At 38.4% G+C, this 19,614-nt stretch overlaps 1 protein-coding gene across 1 annotated transcript in view; it reads left to right on the plus strand.

Annotated features, from left to right (window-relative positions):
- Nucleotides 1-266: 266 nt before the first annotated feature.
- Nucleotides 267-19,614, plus strand: part of LOC105452618 (discoidin domain-containing receptor 2-like) — a 76,528-nt gene continuing 57,180 nt past the window's right edge. Inside the window, exons 1-2 of the mRNA XM_011693893.1 lie at nucleotides 267-463; nucleotides 6,884-6,986. Coding sequence (XP_011692195.1) covers nucleotides 283-463; nucleotides 6,884-6,986 — 284 coding nt within the window. The 5' untranslated portion in view covers nucleotides 267-282. The remainder of the gene's footprint in view (nucleotides 464-6,883; nucleotides 6,987-19,614) is intronic.

A 19,614-nucleotide genomic window follows, 5' to 3' on the forward strand; every position in this document is an offset into this window, starting at 1 on the left:
CGTTTCGCGAACCATAAAATAAATTTATCAATGAGACGCAATCGGACGCTGTGATTACATTAAACGAACGTATGTAAGGGAAGTCGCACTTAAAGTGGCCGTTTATTTTCGGCCCAATTCTGTAAATATCATCGCTTGCATTACCATCGTAGTTCATATACTCCACGACATTGCCGAGGTGTCTGCGGACAACTAACACGAATTACTCTGTGCTCAGGACATCGACACGAGGCTGTAACCACCCTGCGACCATCACGATGCCAGGAACGTGCTTGATGACCGATGCGGTCAGGACAGCGGATAGTTAGTGATGAGGAGGAGCAAGTTATCGGCGTGCCGACGGCCCAGGTCACCAGTAACATGCCAGTCCTTGGTCCCAGCGCCGATCCAACTCCACTTCGAGGACTTCTGATCGCCATCTTCGTCCTATTGTCCCTGTCGCGTTGTCGCTGCACGGATCTAGGTAAGTCGAATTCGAACTCCGTCCGTACGCGTCACACACGACACACACCCGAAGTTTTATGACTTCCGAAAAGTGCTGACACTCTTTTGACCCTTTCCAACTTCCGTCACTCTCTTTACAATCTTCTCCATTGTCCCAGAGCGCACTGTCGTCGCGCGAAGTCGAGAGGTTGCGATTGAAAATCTTATACGATGCGTCCCGTGGAGACAACCGCGAGTTTCTCGGAAACTAAAATGCTTATAGCCTCGAAACAAGTACGAGGTACGTGTCTCGCATATAATTTTTCAAAAACAATTTTTTTTCACTTAAAGTTTAATTTGTTAGAAGCTATACTCATTAAATTCGTAATGTTTAAAACTTCTTTAATACAACAATTTCAAAAAGCGTAACAAGACTATTAATATTATAGACATAATTTTACAGATTTTGTAGTTTTATTAATTTTAGTTTAATTAGATTTACATCATTCTTGTTGCAAACGCACCGTGTTATTGCAAATTGTTTAAGAAGGGAATAAATCGTATGATGAAATATTAAGTACGTCAAACTCTATAATAAACTAAACTGCCGCTGGCAACGTATTTATAAATTAATTACAGCATCATCAGTTTTAATTGCTTGGAAGATTGCTCAATTACTTATCGTTCTCTCGTTTCTCTCCACTCTTTGATTTAATATTTATTATTCAGGATTATATTATATAGTACAATCTGTCTAATTGTAAGTTTTTTTCTCGTGAATAAAACGTTTTGCCCTTTCTATCGTTTTGTGAAGGCGATGCTAAGAACAAACGGCCAAATAACATCATAGATCGAATATTTGCAAGCACTGCAATTAATTGATGTCGATAACATGAACGATTGTATATATTATCTTTCACAATATTGTTAAAAATTTTAAGAAAAATTTAGAATGCAATATGTTGATAAGGAAATTCGCGAATAAGATCCCGGCTTTTTGTTACGCAAACGGAAAAGACATGACAAGCACCGAGGATGCCGTGCGTAATAATTTTTTTTTCACCGGAGCGCACTGGAGCGCGTACGCAATAATACCATCCCTCCCTATTATATACACCTGGCCTCCACCGAGGTATTGTACCCTCGTAAATGAAATGTCAGCCGCACGATGAATTAACAATACTATCTAATAGCTGCTCAAATGCAGACGAGCGAGAAGCCTGTTCATTGTGCCGATTCGTTCTGGCGTGCCGCGCTTCTGATTCCTTGTTTACCGCTCATCCGTTATTTTTTTATGCAAATTAATTTGTTGCTTGCGAGACGATGCTGCGTTAAATGGAAGTATATATTTATAAAACAGACAGAATACATTAGCTTATATGTGCTCGTATTGATACACGTGAATCCTTTTTTGCTTTATGTTACTGACAAAATAAGAATAATTTAAAATTGTAACATTTAAAATATATAGAAAAAACAGTTTCTATGAACAACTAAGATGAGAAAATGCCAACTTGGTCAAAGATCTTGGTGCTTAATGATATCTCTATATTTGAATCTTACAATTTTCAATTCAAGCAAACTGCGCGCCGAATAATTATCGGTCCTGAAACACAGTTCTAAATTGAATAGTACGTAATATGACACTTAACTTGACCAATTTAATATTTTGATGTTAATGAACAGCTTTTAAATGAAAAATGTTGCTACGAATTTGTATAAAATTTTTAAATAATTTTTAAAATTTTTTTATGCGTTTTATGTTTGCAAAATTATTAAATTGCAATAGACGTGTTCAAAGATTTATTTAGGTCTCCCATCCAGCGTCATATATTTCTTTAACTAATTTAATTCCATATGTTAATTAATAATTAATATTTAATTGGAATAATTAATAACATTATATAAATATTAATTATTAATTATTGACTATCGTTATTGAATATATTTGAGCTTTTGGTGAATTGTACTGTCAATCATGTCACGAATCATTGAAATCGTTCATTATCCTGCACGCTGGAAAACACATTGCGTCTAGGATATCCCAATATGTCAGCTTGACTTATTGCTTTGGGACATGACACTAAAGCTCGGGTTCATAGCCGTTATCGTTGTATACATAGGATATTGAATGTGCACGATACACCATGCGCTCTTGTACAAAGTACGCAAACACACAAATGTTAAAAAATGTACTAATTGCCACCAAAGATATAGGCGATATAGCACTTTTAAAATTACCATTAATACTTCGCATATTACGATTATTACGAACAGACGGGAAAACGTTATTAACTCTATTCGAAACTCAGTAAATAGAAGTCGTCATTTTATTTGCAAATATCTATCGACATTTTCACGCTCTTCGTATTGCATATCTGTTTTATCGGAAAGACACAATGCGCCGATTGATTAACTACGACGAGGATTTCATTTGCCAAATAATTTTCGGACACGAAACATCGGATGCGCCAGCGGTGTGGCTCGCTAAATCCAGGTTAGCTCGATAATTACAGCACAGTTCATCTCAGTCGCACTCTGTCGCATTAATGGACGCAGTATAAAGGCGAATACAAGATGCAAATACGATTGAGATGCGCAGCCTGAATAGAGAGAGGAACTCTAACGTTTATTAGATAATAATTTCACACACACACACACACACATACATATATACTCGCGCGCGCACACCGCGGAAACATAATTTTTTCAAATTAATTTTCCAAATCCAGAAATTAGAATAGTTAATTATTGATGTTCAAATGTGTCTCAATCAATACTGCTCCTCTTTAGAATAAGTCTTATTCGAGCATACCATATTAAAGACACAAATTAATGAAGAATATATTAATAATGAGATTGATATGTATATCGCAATATTAACGATAACTTCAAGCATGGAGTATGTAATGATACTGATAAATTTTATGATTTTGTTAAAAAAGAGCAATATAAAGAAAATGTAATAAAGTCTTATAAAGAAAGAGCACGCCATTTTTATGAAAAAATGCGAAGAAGGCTGGTTGATAGCGCACTTGTAAAGAGTCATAACTTCCATTTGTAAAATTTTTAATAAAACAGTAAACACGATGGAAAGAACTTCTCTGCTGAATGAACCTCGTTAAATGTATCATATATGCCATTGCCAACCATTTTGTGCAATATATTAACCATTCTCAGCATTTGACACATTTCTACGAAATGCAGTTTTGTACAATAACATTTACCTTCTTAATCTCCAGCAGTCACTTTATTGCACGTTTGCAATAACAAATTTTCGCGTTTACTCTCGCATGATTGACAACGTCATGATTGAATTCATATTTTTTTATATCGCTTTTTTCGATTTTTATATGTAAGCATTATGTGATACGCTGAACACAAATATTGAATTGTTTAGCTGCTGTTCACTTGATTGAATGTTTATCAGATTACCCCAGTTCAGAAACGGACAAAATTTTTATCGATTTCGCTCGCAAATAAATTTTCCCCCTGTCTTTTACGAATTTACTGACAATCTAATTAAAAAAAAATTGAGTAAGGTGAATGTCCTAATTAGTGGCAAAGTTAACCTCGTCGTGACAATTAATTAATAAATTATCGATATATATATCATAAGTGCATGAAATAAATGTTATTGAAAAATTTGGATATTTAAGATTCTGAAAAAATTAAATTCTTTTACTCTTTTAAAAATACTTAATTTTTTTATTATTTCTTATTTCTTCTTTATTCCTTTATTTCTAATTTTTTATTTTCTTATTTCTTTATTTATTATTTCTTTATTTATTATTTCTTTATAAACATTGTTTTGTACCATTTAGTGACACATGAATTTGAAATTGTCCCAATTTCACATGCTAGTACATGTCACTAATAGGTGATACGCATATAAAAGTACTTATCAATGATACGCTGTACATTGTACAAGATAAGAACGTCCCTATTACTGACACCTCGAAAAAAAAAAATAATCATTGGAATATCACAAATTGATAACAAATTATAAGTGTCTTAATACACACTTGTTCTTTTCTTTAAGTTCTCCTTCGGATAAAGGTGCCTTCAATGTTTCTTTTTGACACGCAATCTTTCTTTTGGCACACGCGATATCTGAATATTCACACTCACTTGTGACAATTAAGATAGGTTAGGAACTCTATCTGGTTATCACAAATTGGTACAGAATCATATATGAGTGTCCTTATTACTAATTTAAGCATGATAATTTACAGATTAAGAATTCGAAGTTGTATTAATTTTTAAATTTTGAGAGGATTAATTACGATATTAATGCGATATTAATATGATAATAACGGAAAGAACGATTTTGTTGAAAGGTCTAAAAAATTTTGCTAAAAACAGATTTGAAAATAATTTTTTATTGAATCATTAAAATAATTTGTTGGAATGTTAAAACTGATAAGTATTGCTATAAAACGTTTTGATATTCTAGCAATTATTTTGACTTTCACACAAAATTATTTTTGATCATTGAACAAAAATTATTTTTAGATCTGGATTCAGCAAAATTGTTCTTTCCGTGTGCTATTCCTTAATTCAATGATGATTGATATTTATAAATTTACATGGCTTCTTTAAAAATAAAAACGTTTTTATTATTTTATATCATATTTATTTCGACTGTCAGTAATAAAGACAAACAAATTTTAGTACCGATTAATGACATATGCATTAATTACAAAAATATGTATTTTGTGACGTTTTCAGTTTACTCACAATATTCCTTAATATATACTTAACTTTGGGTGTTTACTTTTCATTTCTTTTTAGCTTAATAGCTAGAATTAATTGATGAAAAAATCGTCGATGTAGTCGTTGCCTCGTAAAATATCAGTGAGCAATGGCTCGATTTGTCATCGTTAGCAGCATGCTTATAATTATAATATTTTAGCATTTACAAAAGCGTTTAATTTTATTCAAAATTCGTTGTAATAAATAATATGTACAATTTTGAAAACCAACACATTTTTTAGACTGAATATTGCTCTATATTAATTGATTTATTGAGAAAAAAAGATACGATTGACACAAATTGGGACAGTGTCATTAATTGGGACATTCGCCGTACATGTAAGAGAAAGATAGTGGATTTACTCGACGGTTACGTTGTGTGACTACTGAAGACTCATAAACGGGCAACGCAGTAATCTCGCGCGTTTGACATTTTTCGAACGTATCGAACGCAGATTTTAGTCACGCCACCGCAACACATCGCCGGGCCAGGTTTTACCGGTATAATGGACGGTAGGTGAAACGTAGGGGACAGTTACAAACACAAACGAAGTTTTGTTCGCCGTAATGCTGGCTCATGGAGACCATGGGCCGGCGCGGGCGGCCGGTAGTAGCTCCGGCGGCCGAGCTAATCCCACGTCCGCTGCATTCTGCAGTTTTGAAACTTTCCACCGTAACTGCAGTACCGTAGTTTAAGCGTAGCGACGTCGCACGCGCAACGAGGTATATACCTGGCCCGGGCTGGCTGACTCTCGCGGATTCGAAAATTTATCATGTCCCACGTATATACACCATACCACCAGACGTTGTCATCGGCGGTGCCATTGCCAGTTGATATTCCCGCTATCGATTTTTCGCGGTGACGTCGCGCAGACATGTTATACACAGCGTCGAAAAAAGATATCGGAAAGCGTTGTTTTTATTGCCATCCTGCGCGAATGGTCGGCAGTGTTTATGCATTATTTTCTACATGAATATCTCTTGTCTCTCCTGTGATATTTTCAATTCGCGGCCGATATCGAAACGAGAGTAGAAAGACTCTCCGTGTCTACGTCGAATCAAAATGCCAATAAGACGTTTTGAATAATACACTTCATTTTGATGCGCTTCTACTTGTCTCGTAACGACAAGATAACGAAAGGGCGATTATGTCGAATGTATTTTAATATTAGCTAAGTATAGAATTAGCTAGATACTCTACGTTATTGCATTATAACTCGAACGTATATCGTTTTATTTGTGACCATGAAAATAGCTGCTAACTCACGGAGAAAAAGAAATCGGAAAAGAGTGGCGACGCCAGCGTACTCGCTACAATTGTAAATTGCTTTTCGTGTGTACCCAGCGGAATACGAAGTCGCATGTTTGTGGCGACCGGTGCGGCGTTTCCAAGGATTTCGTCGGAGAATTTGCACATCTCCGCGATAGTGCTGTTAGCCGCGGACGAGATTGTTGAAAACGAAATTCTTAGGCACGTCCAGAATAAAATCGTCGGAGAAATCTTTTTGACTGCAAATGGAAATGAAAAATACGTATAATACGAATTAACTGTTTGATGACGTGATTCGCTAAGGCTGAATCCTCGCGGGATTAATCTATTATTATGTCATCATCTTCCACTCGAAGTTTTCATTTTAATGCGCGACATTAACGAAATGAAGATTGATATTGAATTTCGTCCAATGCAATCGTGAATTGTTTCCAGGACAATGCACCACGGCGTTGGGCATGGAGAGCGGAGAAATCCCCGATGAAGACATCTCGGCGAGTTCTATGTACGATCCCAGCCTCGGACCGAAACATGCCAGGTAAGAGAACAATCGTATCACGAAACTGCCGTCAAGTGGGTCGACCATTTTGGTATCTCAGGGAAACGAATATCCGGCTTGTGTAATCATCAAGTTCGTTCATCGCCGTTTATCGTCAGCGGTTTTCTACTATTTTCTTATCATATTTTCTTGATAGAAAATATAAATACTTCTGCTATTGAAATTTATAATTTTGTATCCCCGTTTTTTGTTAAAATATATCTTATTTTTTTACGATTGCAAATTTTATTATTAAAATTGAAATTTATAATTCTGTATCCCCGTTTTTTGTTAAAATATATCTTATTTTTTTACAACGATTGCAAATTTTATTATTAAAATTTATGATTTGCTGTCCTTGTTATCATAAAATTTCATTGTACCTTTTCATTTTTTCATGTTATTATAAAAAACGGCTGGATGTTTTTCCTCCGAATTTCGAATGTACATTCGAAGCGATTTTATTTAAATAATACAAAAAACAAAAACGTATACATATAATTACACTAATATATATATATATATATATATATATATATATATCACGCATCTCACGTTAGAATTAAATTAGGTAATTGCCATTCGCATCACACTGTATTATCGAAATTCCTTTAACCTCGCAATGTAAATCGCGTGACACGAAAGAATGTCTCTCGCGCAATGGCATTAGCGAACCTGCTACATGGTTCACTTTATTTCTTATTACAACACCGAGATTAAAATCGCTAGGTAGCTACGGCATTTGCGTTCCGCGCCTTAGGTGTATTAAAATTTTAAATAACACGCGGCCTCAAAAGCACGGTTGTAAAACTTTGTTATCAGGAAACGAATGATGGAAGGATATGAAGGAGTGGAAATCTTTTGATTTGTCCGCGCAGTAAATGGCAAATTAATTTTATGAGCATCATGATTATGCCTCTCGCTCACGATAGCGATCTTTTTGGACGTGTTTTACTTATCAGTAGTTATGATTAAGAACTATTATAAATTTCTTATATTCATATGAGAAATACACGGAAAGTAGCGTTGTAAAACAAATAGGGTATAAGTCATGAATATTCTAATTGATCCATAATAATCCATATGTAATCGATAACGAAGCCGGAAAAAAAAACTAAGATCGATCGCCTCGATGAAATTGGAGGATTATCAACCGCGATTAGTGCATATAGTCTCTTCGCACTCCCGTCATTAATAACGAGTTTCCTATCCAGAACACGTAGACCGCAGAAGCGAGTTGTGTGTCGAGCGGATCGATCTCGTCAACGATACGCGACAATTTACGGTAGGCTCTTTGCGCCCACCGAAAACCATGACACGATCTCCGATAATAACCGGTTTCGTGTTTCGATACCCTTGTTAGGGTGTCACGAAAAACAACGTCGATGATATAAAAAAAAAAGAGGCAAGACTACTTTTTGGAAGACCGTCGCGGTGAGAACGTTCGTCTATCGTAGGCCGCGCTTGGCAATTAAAAAATTTTAATTAAACCGCCGTACGCGCGACCGATCAGCCGTGACGTTTTAATTAACGATCTACTTCGTAAATCAAAAAGCGGCCTACGCGGCTGCATATTTCGAGGTAGATAGCCCTTGCTGGAGAGTTACGTCCTTCGAGCAAGTCGTTACCGGAGAGTTTCGGGATACACTGCCGCACACAAGTTCGGCCACGGTGTAACGCGGGGTAGGGTAGGTAGAGGCCGAAAGGGGGTCGACGGCGACGGGCGGCGGTGGAAGGGGTTTGCGCTCGACCCCTACAAATTACCTCCAATTTCGTGTAAATTCCTCGTGCCTGCGTCAGCATAATACCTGTATTAGAACGCCCGGCTCCGGCTCTTAGGTGGCAATAAATCTGTATTAGAGCAAGGCGCCGCTCCCACTCGCAAAAGGGGTACGACACCCGGGACCGGTTAATTTTTCAGGGCCGTGATTCGTCCGCCATGTTGTCTGCAATGTTGCCCATTACGTTCCGAATATCTTTCCTTTTTTTATTAATTTTTATTAATATAAACTTGTTTTCTTTATCACGCTTCTTTTGTAACACTTCTATTTCTCACATTTATTCTCTTTTATAACTTTGGTTCTCTCATATTACTCAACATAAATTGCTTATTTTTATGCGAATAGATTACAATAGAAAATGATATACATATAAATGAGATCATTACATGCTACATTTAGATTTATTATCTTATTCAAATATACATAAATTTCTTACATATATTTATATATATACGAGACATTATCCAAATGATTTAGCTGAGAGAGAAGATCTTAATACGATTAGAGAGTTAACGTCGCGAGGACGGCAAACGTATCAGCCGTAACTATCAATTGCGATTGTATAATTGGAGGATTCCCGGTTCTCGTTGGTAATCACTTTGGAAGCTAGCTCTCATCGCGATAAAATCTTTTCGGTGTCACGAAGCGTGAGGGCATTCGAGCGAAGACACTCGGGCGGTGTGTTTCACGAGCATCGAGCCTTGGAATCTAGCTTGAGCGCCGCGCCGCGCCGCGATAGTTCGGCTAACTGATGCTTATCGCGATACACGTGTTATCGCGTCGAGATAATCCGCGATAACCGCGAAATGCATCACGCCAACGCACGATTATAATTATAGATGAAAGATAGATATCCATTATGAGAGGTCGGGACCGCCCTAGACGAGGGACTTGGGATAAGATATTGGTCCGCTTCGTGCGCTACTCCGCGGAATATGATACAACGTTGTAGCGTTAAAGTACTGTATTTCAAAGTACTGCACGTATTATAGTCGGGTTCTCGGCGTAACGAAATTGCATCGTATATTTTATTAGAGAAGATTTGCGACGAGGCAACCCCACGACGTTTTAAGGTCATTGTCCATTCCGTCAGACAAATATAAATAGGATATACGTTATAAATAAATGTGAAACGAAATGTGGAAACGTAATTATATTTATTATCCGGATGTAATGCTTTTCGCGAGTCAATTAGTTTTGCGCGACGTTTCATTCCTTTGTCGTATGCTCGGTTGAACAACACGTAAATCATTTAGCTTATTTCGCAAATTCGCATATTAACTTGGACTGCTCGAACCTATCACATTTTTTTTAGCTTTTAATTATACACTTTACGTAGTCACAATCAGTGTGGCAACGTCGGCGTGAATAACGACTCGAGGACAGACAATAGAGGCGGTGGGCCAGTGTACAAAAGGACGAAGGAAGTCGCAGGACGGCGCGAGAAAGCGCGTCCACGCACAAAGAGAGACACGATCGATAAAGGCCCGGACAGAAAAGTGGACGGGCATGCCGGTACGTGCAACGAAAAAGTTTTTCGTTTTCATGTATGTGGTGCCGCTGGCCATTCGTATCGCTTTAGAGTTGGCACGAAAAGGAGGCGTAGTACGAGGTGGCAGCTCGATGTAAGAGGCCGATGGAAGAACGTGGAACGGGACGAGGAAGAACGAGAGAGAAAGAGAGAGAGAGAGAGAGGCGGAAAAGAGATGGAAAAAAAAACGGGCACGAAAAAGACGGAGTACGAAGACCCCAAGCGTGACAAGCCGAAATCTTCGACGCGCGAAGAAGCAATAGGGGTGGGAGAGGGTGAGCGGTAAGGGGAGGCCAGAATCACGCGGACATAAACTGTCCTACGCCGTTACGTGTGCTTTCAGCAGCCGAAGCCGAGGAAAAATGGTGGCCATATTCTCCTAGCCTTCGAGCCTGGCTATCTTCCACTTTGTTACGATTCGAAAACCCCCGGTGCCTCCGGTAGCTCTCTCGTTTCGGTGATTTATGTAACACCGCCTCCTCCCCTGGTATCTCGCCCGTTTTTTCTCGCGTTTGTATCGCTCGAGCAACTACGTCGTCGTCGTCGTCGTCGTCGTCGTCGTTGTTTGATGGAACAGGCACTTGGCTGCATCGTATCGCGCCACCGGAAATGCACCGCGCGCATTCGTGGCTTAGGCCTCGCCGTTCGCGTGACGATGTACTTTCGTGGTATAAATCTTCGGGAGGTTTCGAAGGTACCAGCCTCGAGCAGCGACCGACTCTGTCTTACTCTCTGGCGCTGATACACAGTTCCGGTCGACCGTTCTTTTGGGAGCCGGGCCAAGAACAATGGAATTCTTTTGATAAACGAAACAAACATTCCGCGCGACACACTGTATTTATGCGCAATATATGCAAAGCAGATTCCTTGACGCAAAGACGTATAGCCGTGGATGAACGCTCTAGAGGATAATTCAAAAGTCGATGCGATCGTAAGATAAGATCGTATTTAAAGAAAAGATTACTAGAGAGAACAAATACATAGCTCGTTTACAATTAAAATACTTCAACGATTTCTTTAACAGTATGTACATGTACATTTATATTATCTATATTTATTTAGTAAAACGGGATAATAATACATTATTTTTTTTACACATAATACAAAATATCTTGTAAATCTCGTATTTTCTTACGATCTAAATGTTTGTAATGTTTTGGGTGTATTTACCGTTGAGACTTTAACAAGCATTGATTTCTGAATTGTTTCAACTTCCTCAGATTCGAGAAGTCTCTCTTCTCGTACCAATTTCGTTAGTCGCGTATCTTTTGATCTCATTGGTGTAATCCATTTCTTAATGACACAAAGATCTTAATGGCACAGTGACACAAAGATTTTCCTTCCATAGAATGATTTGGTTTAAAGCGGATAAAATAAAGAGAAAAGATAAATATAAGACTATAACCCTCGTAGTAGAAACGATGAGCAATCTTTTGCTGGAAATCTTTGTCTTCGTTGCATTAACATAGTCGTTAAAATAACAACAAGGTCGCTATGAAGATTACGTCTTAATTTATCTGTTTGCGACAAAAGTGCTATATTTCAATCTTCCTTCACAGTGGAGCATATAATGCCACGCAAATTCTCAAAGTTCGCATAGTAAGCGAACCCATGACTCAAACGCGCGCCTCCTCGCAAAAAAGTTATTCGTTAACGCAAGAATTCCTCTGTCGATTTCTCTGTTGAGGATGCTTCTGATGATCGCACGAAAAATATCAAGCATCTCGCGTCTTTTAAAATATCAGCGCAGGAGGCGGTATCGCGATATCGAATTCCCATGGAGAAGTTCGGCAGTCGATCTGCCTCAGAGAGATATTATTCTGTCGTATGCGAATCGGGAGAGAACGTGGCGATAACGAAAATCTATTTCGCCGCTTCCGCGTTCCGTGTCGAGCGTGTGAACGTTGCTCCCTATATTTAGCTGCACACACGAACACGCCGCATGCATGAACACCTGCACCGTCACACGTAATACACATATATATCTGCGCGACGTAGATATATATGCATTTATGTGCATACGATACCTCAGTATGCGTGCATGTACACGGGCGCGATTTTCAGTCCCGATTCATCGAATATCAGCGACGTTGACATATCGGGGCTTCCTATCTCTCTCTATTCCTCATACTGTCAGGAAATCGTGAGCAACCGAAACGAATTCGCCGTTAACGATCGTGGAGATTCGCCCATGAAATCGTCATTGACGCGGGCGTGACTCACCTTTCAAATTTTCACGGGCGCGCCTGATTCGACAAGTATATATTCAAATTTTCCCATCAACTTTCACGAACATCGCCGCGTAAATGCGCCACTTCCCGATTGCTCGCTACGTATAACATGCTTATTTATTTCTCTCTGTAGGAAAAATCGTGCGAAATATAATACAGCGAAATTCGATGAAGCAATTCGTATTTTTCACCTTGGTAGCAGACAATTTATATTTTTACATTCGGTAATAGTGTAATTAAAAAATTTGACTACACATAATTCAACTGAATGTCTCTATAGCGATAAAACAATGTTAAAAATTTGTTGATATTCTTACTGATAATTTGTACATCCTGCGAAATTTTCTTTCTCACAAGATTTAAGCTTTGCAGCCACAAATTGAAGTTGTTACACGTTGAAAGTGTATCCATGAAAATAAATTGATATTTGATATAATGACAGAGACTTCAGAAACATACCTTTCAAAAATATTGGCTACACATAACTAATCCGTATGTCTCTATAGCGATAATACAACGTTAAAAATTTACTGATATTCTTACTGACGGATACAATTTGTAGATCCTGCGAAATTTTCTTTTTCAAAACAAGATTTAAGCCACAAATTGAAGTTGTTAAACATTGAAAGTGTATCCATGTAAAAAAAAAATTGTATTTGGCAGAGACTTCAGAAAACATATCTTTCTAAAACATTGATACTTATATAATGGTAAATAGATTTAGACATACAATTTTTTACATACAATTTACACAAACAATTTTTTTGGAAAATTTTTACCTTTCTGAAGCGCACGTTTCAATATCGCGAGGAAATGTATTTTTATATTTTCCGATAATAGTTATTAACGGGTATTGATCAGACATACACACATGACGACATTTGTTAAAACAATGTTGGTCAAAATACAAAAATATAGATACTCTTATTCGTTAGCGACGGACTCGATTTTTCATATCTGTACATTGTGTGTCGCCGCTCTCTCTCTCTGTCCCTCTCTTTTTCTCCCTTCCCCCTCCTCCCCCTCTCTCTCTCTCTCTTTCTGTTAGAGGAACTTTTCAGTTCTCGTTGTTCCGAAAAATCACGAAACTCTCTCTCTAACGACCGCCGAACGCCGCGCTGGATATCGATACATTCACTACATGACTCGAAGTTTTAGATTCGTTGACAACGCCGAATTCTGTCAGTGTAGCGCAACGAAAAAACGTTGGGTCGCTTAACATGACCCGCGAGACAAATATTCGCCCGAGATAGTTTCCGGTCGAGTCGACGGCGAATTGTGCGGACTGTCGGCGCTGAAATATGATCGCCCGGACAATTTTCATCGCCATTCTGGACGATACCGTACAGAGTTTTTGTAGAAAAGTTTCTAAATTGTCGTGGATATTAATGTTGCCTTGTTTTCCGTTTTGATAGAATCGTCGGATTGATCAAATTGTTATTATTTGTGTAGTGCACACGCTTTATGAAACTTGAATCATTCGCGGCTGAGATTCGCAATCATGATTTTCAATAAGAAAAATTTCCAATATTAAACGAGTAGAGTCGAGATAATCCTCGACTCTATCCGGTTATACGTAGAAATATCATGTACAGAAATACATACTGCCGTTCTATTCTCTGTAATAATCCTTATCTCGGATGTGGAGAATGTTGCGAAATATACGACTGCACTGTAACAGTCGGAACATTTTAATTATCTCAAGAGAAATTCAAATGTTGATACTGTCATAACTTATATGGCCCCCTCACGGCCCATCCTTACTCTCCCCCCTCCCCCCCGAGCCACAAGTAATAATTTAACTCAAGCAAGGTGTATTAGCACGGAATACACGACAATAAAACACATCGTCTTACATCATTTTGAACATAAAGAGAAATATACGAGGCACATTACGCAGACTCGGCTTTAAAGGAGACTGATCAAGCGCCGTCGAAGCGTCGAAAATGGGATTGTACCATTTGCAGATTGAGTTTGACTCCTCCTGAAGGCGTCCCGTGGGATCGACCCGGATGTGTCCCGACTCTCCCTTCCCATTTACTCTCGCGTTAAGCAAGGGCGACGAGATAAGGTGATGCGGTATTATAAATGTATATACCGGTACCGCTTTATCTCCAGTTATCGCTCTTGTTGCCAGACTGTGAAAAAAGATCCTTGATCGACGTCGTTGCACCTAACATACATACAGTAGCTACTACAAACGGCAAAAAAGACGAGAGAAAATCTTAAATTAATGGAAGATCACAGTAAAGATAGAGACCATGAGAGGAGATAGGAGCTGCAATTTATAATGCAATGGCTGCCATTAAATTTGGATGATGGCTTTATACACATCGTTAACACTTATCAGACATTTTTTTATTGTTAAACGGCAGATGTTTCCTATCGAAGCATTGAAGTGATTTAAATTTAAATTATAAACGCAGTGCAGTTGACATATCGTATTTAGTTTTAATATAACATTACATTGTTGTTGGAAAAAACAAACGTCGGCAAAGTTTTTGAAATGGATGGCGCATAAAGCAGTCGCGTTGGAATGTTAATTTAGATTATTTTAATCAAAAAAATACAAAGAATCTTAATCTAACTGTTTTAATTGGAAAATTTTAATGAAGCTTATTTAAAGAAATCCAGAATAGATTGAGGTAATTGAAATCAGGAAAGCCTTTTAAATAATATAATTTAAATTGTATATTTACCTCGAGAAATTGTATATTCACTTTTTAATTAAATTATACACAACAAAAAAAGCTTATTGATTGGTCGTAGAATCAATACGGATGCTTTTTTTAAGTTTAAGTCGCGAATTAAATTAAAACTTTGGAGGTCTTTGAAACTATTTTAATCACACAACTGGTTTCCTTTAAAAAGAATTAGCTTCTTATTATTCTTTACATTTTATATTTTCTAACAGCAAAACATTCATTAGTTAGTACAAATACCAATTTCTTTTTTGCTGCCGTTCGTAAAATCGTGATTAGCTTAGCTGACGCAAGTCTAATCCCGTGCAAACTTAGAAATCTGCTTGCGAGCGGCAAGCAGCATATCGTTCATAAACTTACTCGGGCGCGTTCATTATGAAGCTTTCGCGTTCGGGATTGGTGATCTTCCCCGGCTCGGAATAATAACACAGCGCGATTTCGCGCACCACTCTCGAACGTTACTGTGATTCGGGAACGTTTTAATATCGATGGCTCGACATTCCCGGCTCGTATGGTACCATCTCGCCCCTATCCATCCCCGCGATTCTTTCCACGATGGCGTTGTCCGTTCGCTTCGATCGCGCGGCGCGTACGGAAAAAGGAAAAAAGCTTGCGCCCGCGTAAAATCGGACAGGCCAGCTGGAATTTTCACGGATCATTTGGCTGATGGCATATTCGGCAGCAGCATTCCCGGCATATTCGATAACAATGCCCGCAAGCTCGAAAGATAGGTAGAACGATGCATGTGTGTGTGGGTGTGTGTGTGTGTGTGTGTGTGTAGGTGGACGAACGCGCAAATACACGAATATGCGTCGTTCCTTCTCACATCTCTCGACACGCTATAACCCGCGCTAGGTAGAGCGTGTCTATGTGCACTCACTGCAGATGCAGTCCATGATAGTCCTACACGTTATCTGTAAAGCTCGATCAAGCGAATGAACCGTGAGGACCAGGTCTCCTGTGAACCCGTTCCGACGACGGCACATAAGGTCAGAGTTCGATCTGCAAGAATACTTTCACAACGCGAAGGCGACATTTCCTTAACATTTCCTTAATCTAAATTTACTTTAGCTTAACCTGCAGTAACGACAGATAACGATTGATGACGCGATATAAAGAAATGCGTGAAAGGAGGATGTTAAAAAAGGGCCGATTTTGGCCTCCAAAGAGGTAAGTAAAAACAATAGTGTTTTTTTATATATATTTTGATCTCCTGAATACGATAGAACTATTAAAAAGTTCATAGCGCTTGAGGAACACCTTGAAAATTGAGCATAAACACAGTATATTTAGTAAAAACGCCCTGTTTATGCTCAATTTTTAAGGTGTTCCTCAAGCGTTATGAACTTTTTAATAGTTCTATCGTATTCAGGAAATCAAAATCTATAAAAAAACATTATTGTTTTTACTTACACCTTTGGAGGCCAAAATCGGTCCTTTTTTAACATCCTCCTTTAATTGATAATTCAAAGTGTAGAAAGTATGTACAAATTTTTAGAACGCATACACTCTTAATCATGTATCGTCTAGTAGGTACCTCCAAATTCGAGGTAATTTTTTGAACGTGGAAATGACATTTTGAGTTACACATTACAAGGAGGTATTTTTAGCGGTACATTAGCACGAGGTACGGAATATACGAGGTAATAATAAATTTGGCGATACAATTGGATGTACTGCTCTATTGCTGCTTCTGCATTCTAACGTGGTACTGCATCTGAATTCGCGATACTTTTCTTTTGGAGGTACAAGGCTCCGAGTTCGTACCTCGTGTATATAATACGAGATACAAAATTTTGCGTATGCACCTCGTATTTATAAATATGAGGTACTCAGTCTTAAAAATGTACCGCAAGTGTTTGGAAAGTCCTTGACAGTCAAATGACAAGACAATTGATTAAAGATTTCGTGTACCTCTAATTTTTGGCAGTACATATTTAAGGGATATATTTATGTCCCTCGTTATTACGCGTTATTAGAGTTTATATTTCAACGTGTACCTTCAATTTTTGGCGATACACGATTAAGAGTGTACATACAAACGCTAATATATAATACGCAAATTATTTTATTTCGTGTAATGTAGGCGAATAAGTATAAGAGAATAAAAAACTATGATTATTTTTTCCACTGCGTCCGCTTAGATAGCAGTATGTCGAATGATAATACAAATGCTAATTTGAAGATGGATATTCTTTTCACTATATTGTTATCACGCTGCGAAGCTATTTCATTCTACGACCGTGCTGTTATCGCGCTTTAAAAGCTATTCTTCTACGAACAAAGCGCCATATAACGAAAAAGAGAAAAAAAACCTTGTATCTTTGAGTGAGCATCTTCTCATATCTCCTAATCTTTTGTCTCTGGAAGCGTGCCTATCGTCACCTACCAGTGACATATTTTCGAGCCGAGTTTCTGTAGTCCGTGTGGAAGCATTTATTTCCGGAATAGCCCGCGCCGCGCTCGCATAGCAGGGGTGTTTTTGTCTTTCGCCGGGTGACGTAATCGTTGCTCATTTCGCGTCTAATTAGCGTGGGGATTAGCCTCGAAACGGTCGTAAAATGTCGCGCAATGCGTGCTGCCGCCTGTACCATTTTATTCGTTTCGCGTTGCTCTTCACGGTATCCCGAAAGTGTAATCACGGTTATCATCGGAATTGCCATATCACGGGAAAATTTAATTAGTTTTTACCAGCTATTCTCGAGGTAAAACGGGGGGGGGGAGGGAGGGAGACTAAAGCTGGGCACGCTGAGAGATAATAGAAGAAAGCAAGCGGGCTCGTGCGCGGTTTGAATATAAATATGCCTTAAAGAAGAGGTGGAAGCTGATCGGCGCAACGTTTTGTTGCGGCTGGAAAATTCAGGTTTTCCAAGTGAAATCAGACGTGACTATCGCGGGATACAATATGTATACGCGCGCGAACGTGTCCGAAATAACGATCGGGGCTTCATCATCGCGAAAAATTACGAATGAGAACGCGTACAAAGGGATGCGCAAATTACAAAATGGCTTTATTGATCATAAGTAATTCAGCTCCGTAATATCTTTTGTGATCCAATATTTACACTGTGCACACATTATATCACATTTGCAAACGTACGCGGTATATTTCTTCCCGATTAATAACGGGGAATCGCTCATTTTACTGTAAATTTTCGTGTATTTATCGTGATAAAACAATAACCTTAATTGAATGGATTACGGGTCGGGCGTTTTACAGAATTACGAAAGATATTTCGCAAGAAGCGCTTTAAATCCACAAAAAACAAGGGGTAGAAACAACGGTGGAGAGAAAGAGCTTGACGCATCAATTTGTTAATAGCCATGGGAATTCCACGTAAAAGGCAACGGGAAATTTTGTTCTATGGTCAGCCGAGCCGAACGGTGTATCCGCCAGTGTTTTAACCGAATGAAACAATGGACGCATATCTACGTGACGTAGCAAGATATTGTTGTGCGAAAATTATTGCGGGTTAACGGGAATTCTGCCCTCTCCCCCTCCCGCCCTTGTTTCTCCCTCTCACTCTCTTTTGAAGTTTTGCTTCTCCTTCCCGTTTTCGCCCGGTGGCCCACTTCCAAATAACAAACACGCTGCGCGCGAAGCTGCGGCGTGTGGCGGTAACGATCGCAGGTCATTAGCAATGCTAATGCACCTTTCGACTGATGAGGCAACGTAATGCCTCTGGTCGGCTCGTGGGCCGAGCTCTCTTACCCCCCTCTCGTACATTTCTCGAGGAGACTACTTTAGAGTACCCGCGCTACCGCGGGATGGCTGGTCGCTCCATCGGATTGGCTGCCGTAAATTGTACCAAGGAGACTATTGGCTTCCTATTATCGCACTCTCCATCTATTTTTTGGGGAAAAAAATGGAGCCCAACAGTGTACTACATCGCATCTATTCTCAATTAAATCCCTCGCAAAATTTATAGTGAGATAATATATTTATATTTAAAAGAATCCAGTATTAATAGAGAGTTCGAATACTGTCACATTTGATTTTACATTTTACAAGGTCTTAAAGGTTTTTTAAAAGGTTTTAAAAGATTTAAAAGATCAGGGCACGTATTATGGAACTGGAATTTCGGAAAGAATTTCGCGATCGAAATTGTTCAATTATTCTCTAGATTTCTACTGTGTTTTTTAGAGAAAACGGAATAATTCCAATCGGAATTCATTCCGAATAGTTCCATAATACGTGCTCTGATGTTATATTTACAATATCGAGTATTATATTCTTTAAAAATAAAATATACTTTTTGAAGAAAGCCACCATTACAATATCGTTAAATTTTATTATTTTGAACTACTTTGAACTACGACTAATGGTACTACCATTATACTTCTATTTTTCTCTTTAATTTGTCGAAGTTGTAATAAACTATT

The sequence above is a fragment of the Wasmannia auropunctata genome, unplaced genomic scaffold (genome assembly GCF_000956235.1).
Source record: "Wasmannia auropunctata unplaced genomic scaffold, wasmannia.A_1.0 LD336027.1, whole genome shotgun sequence".
Lineage (NCBI taxonomy): Eukaryota > Metazoa > Arthropoda > Insecta > Hymenoptera > Formicidae > Wasmannia > Wasmannia auropunctata.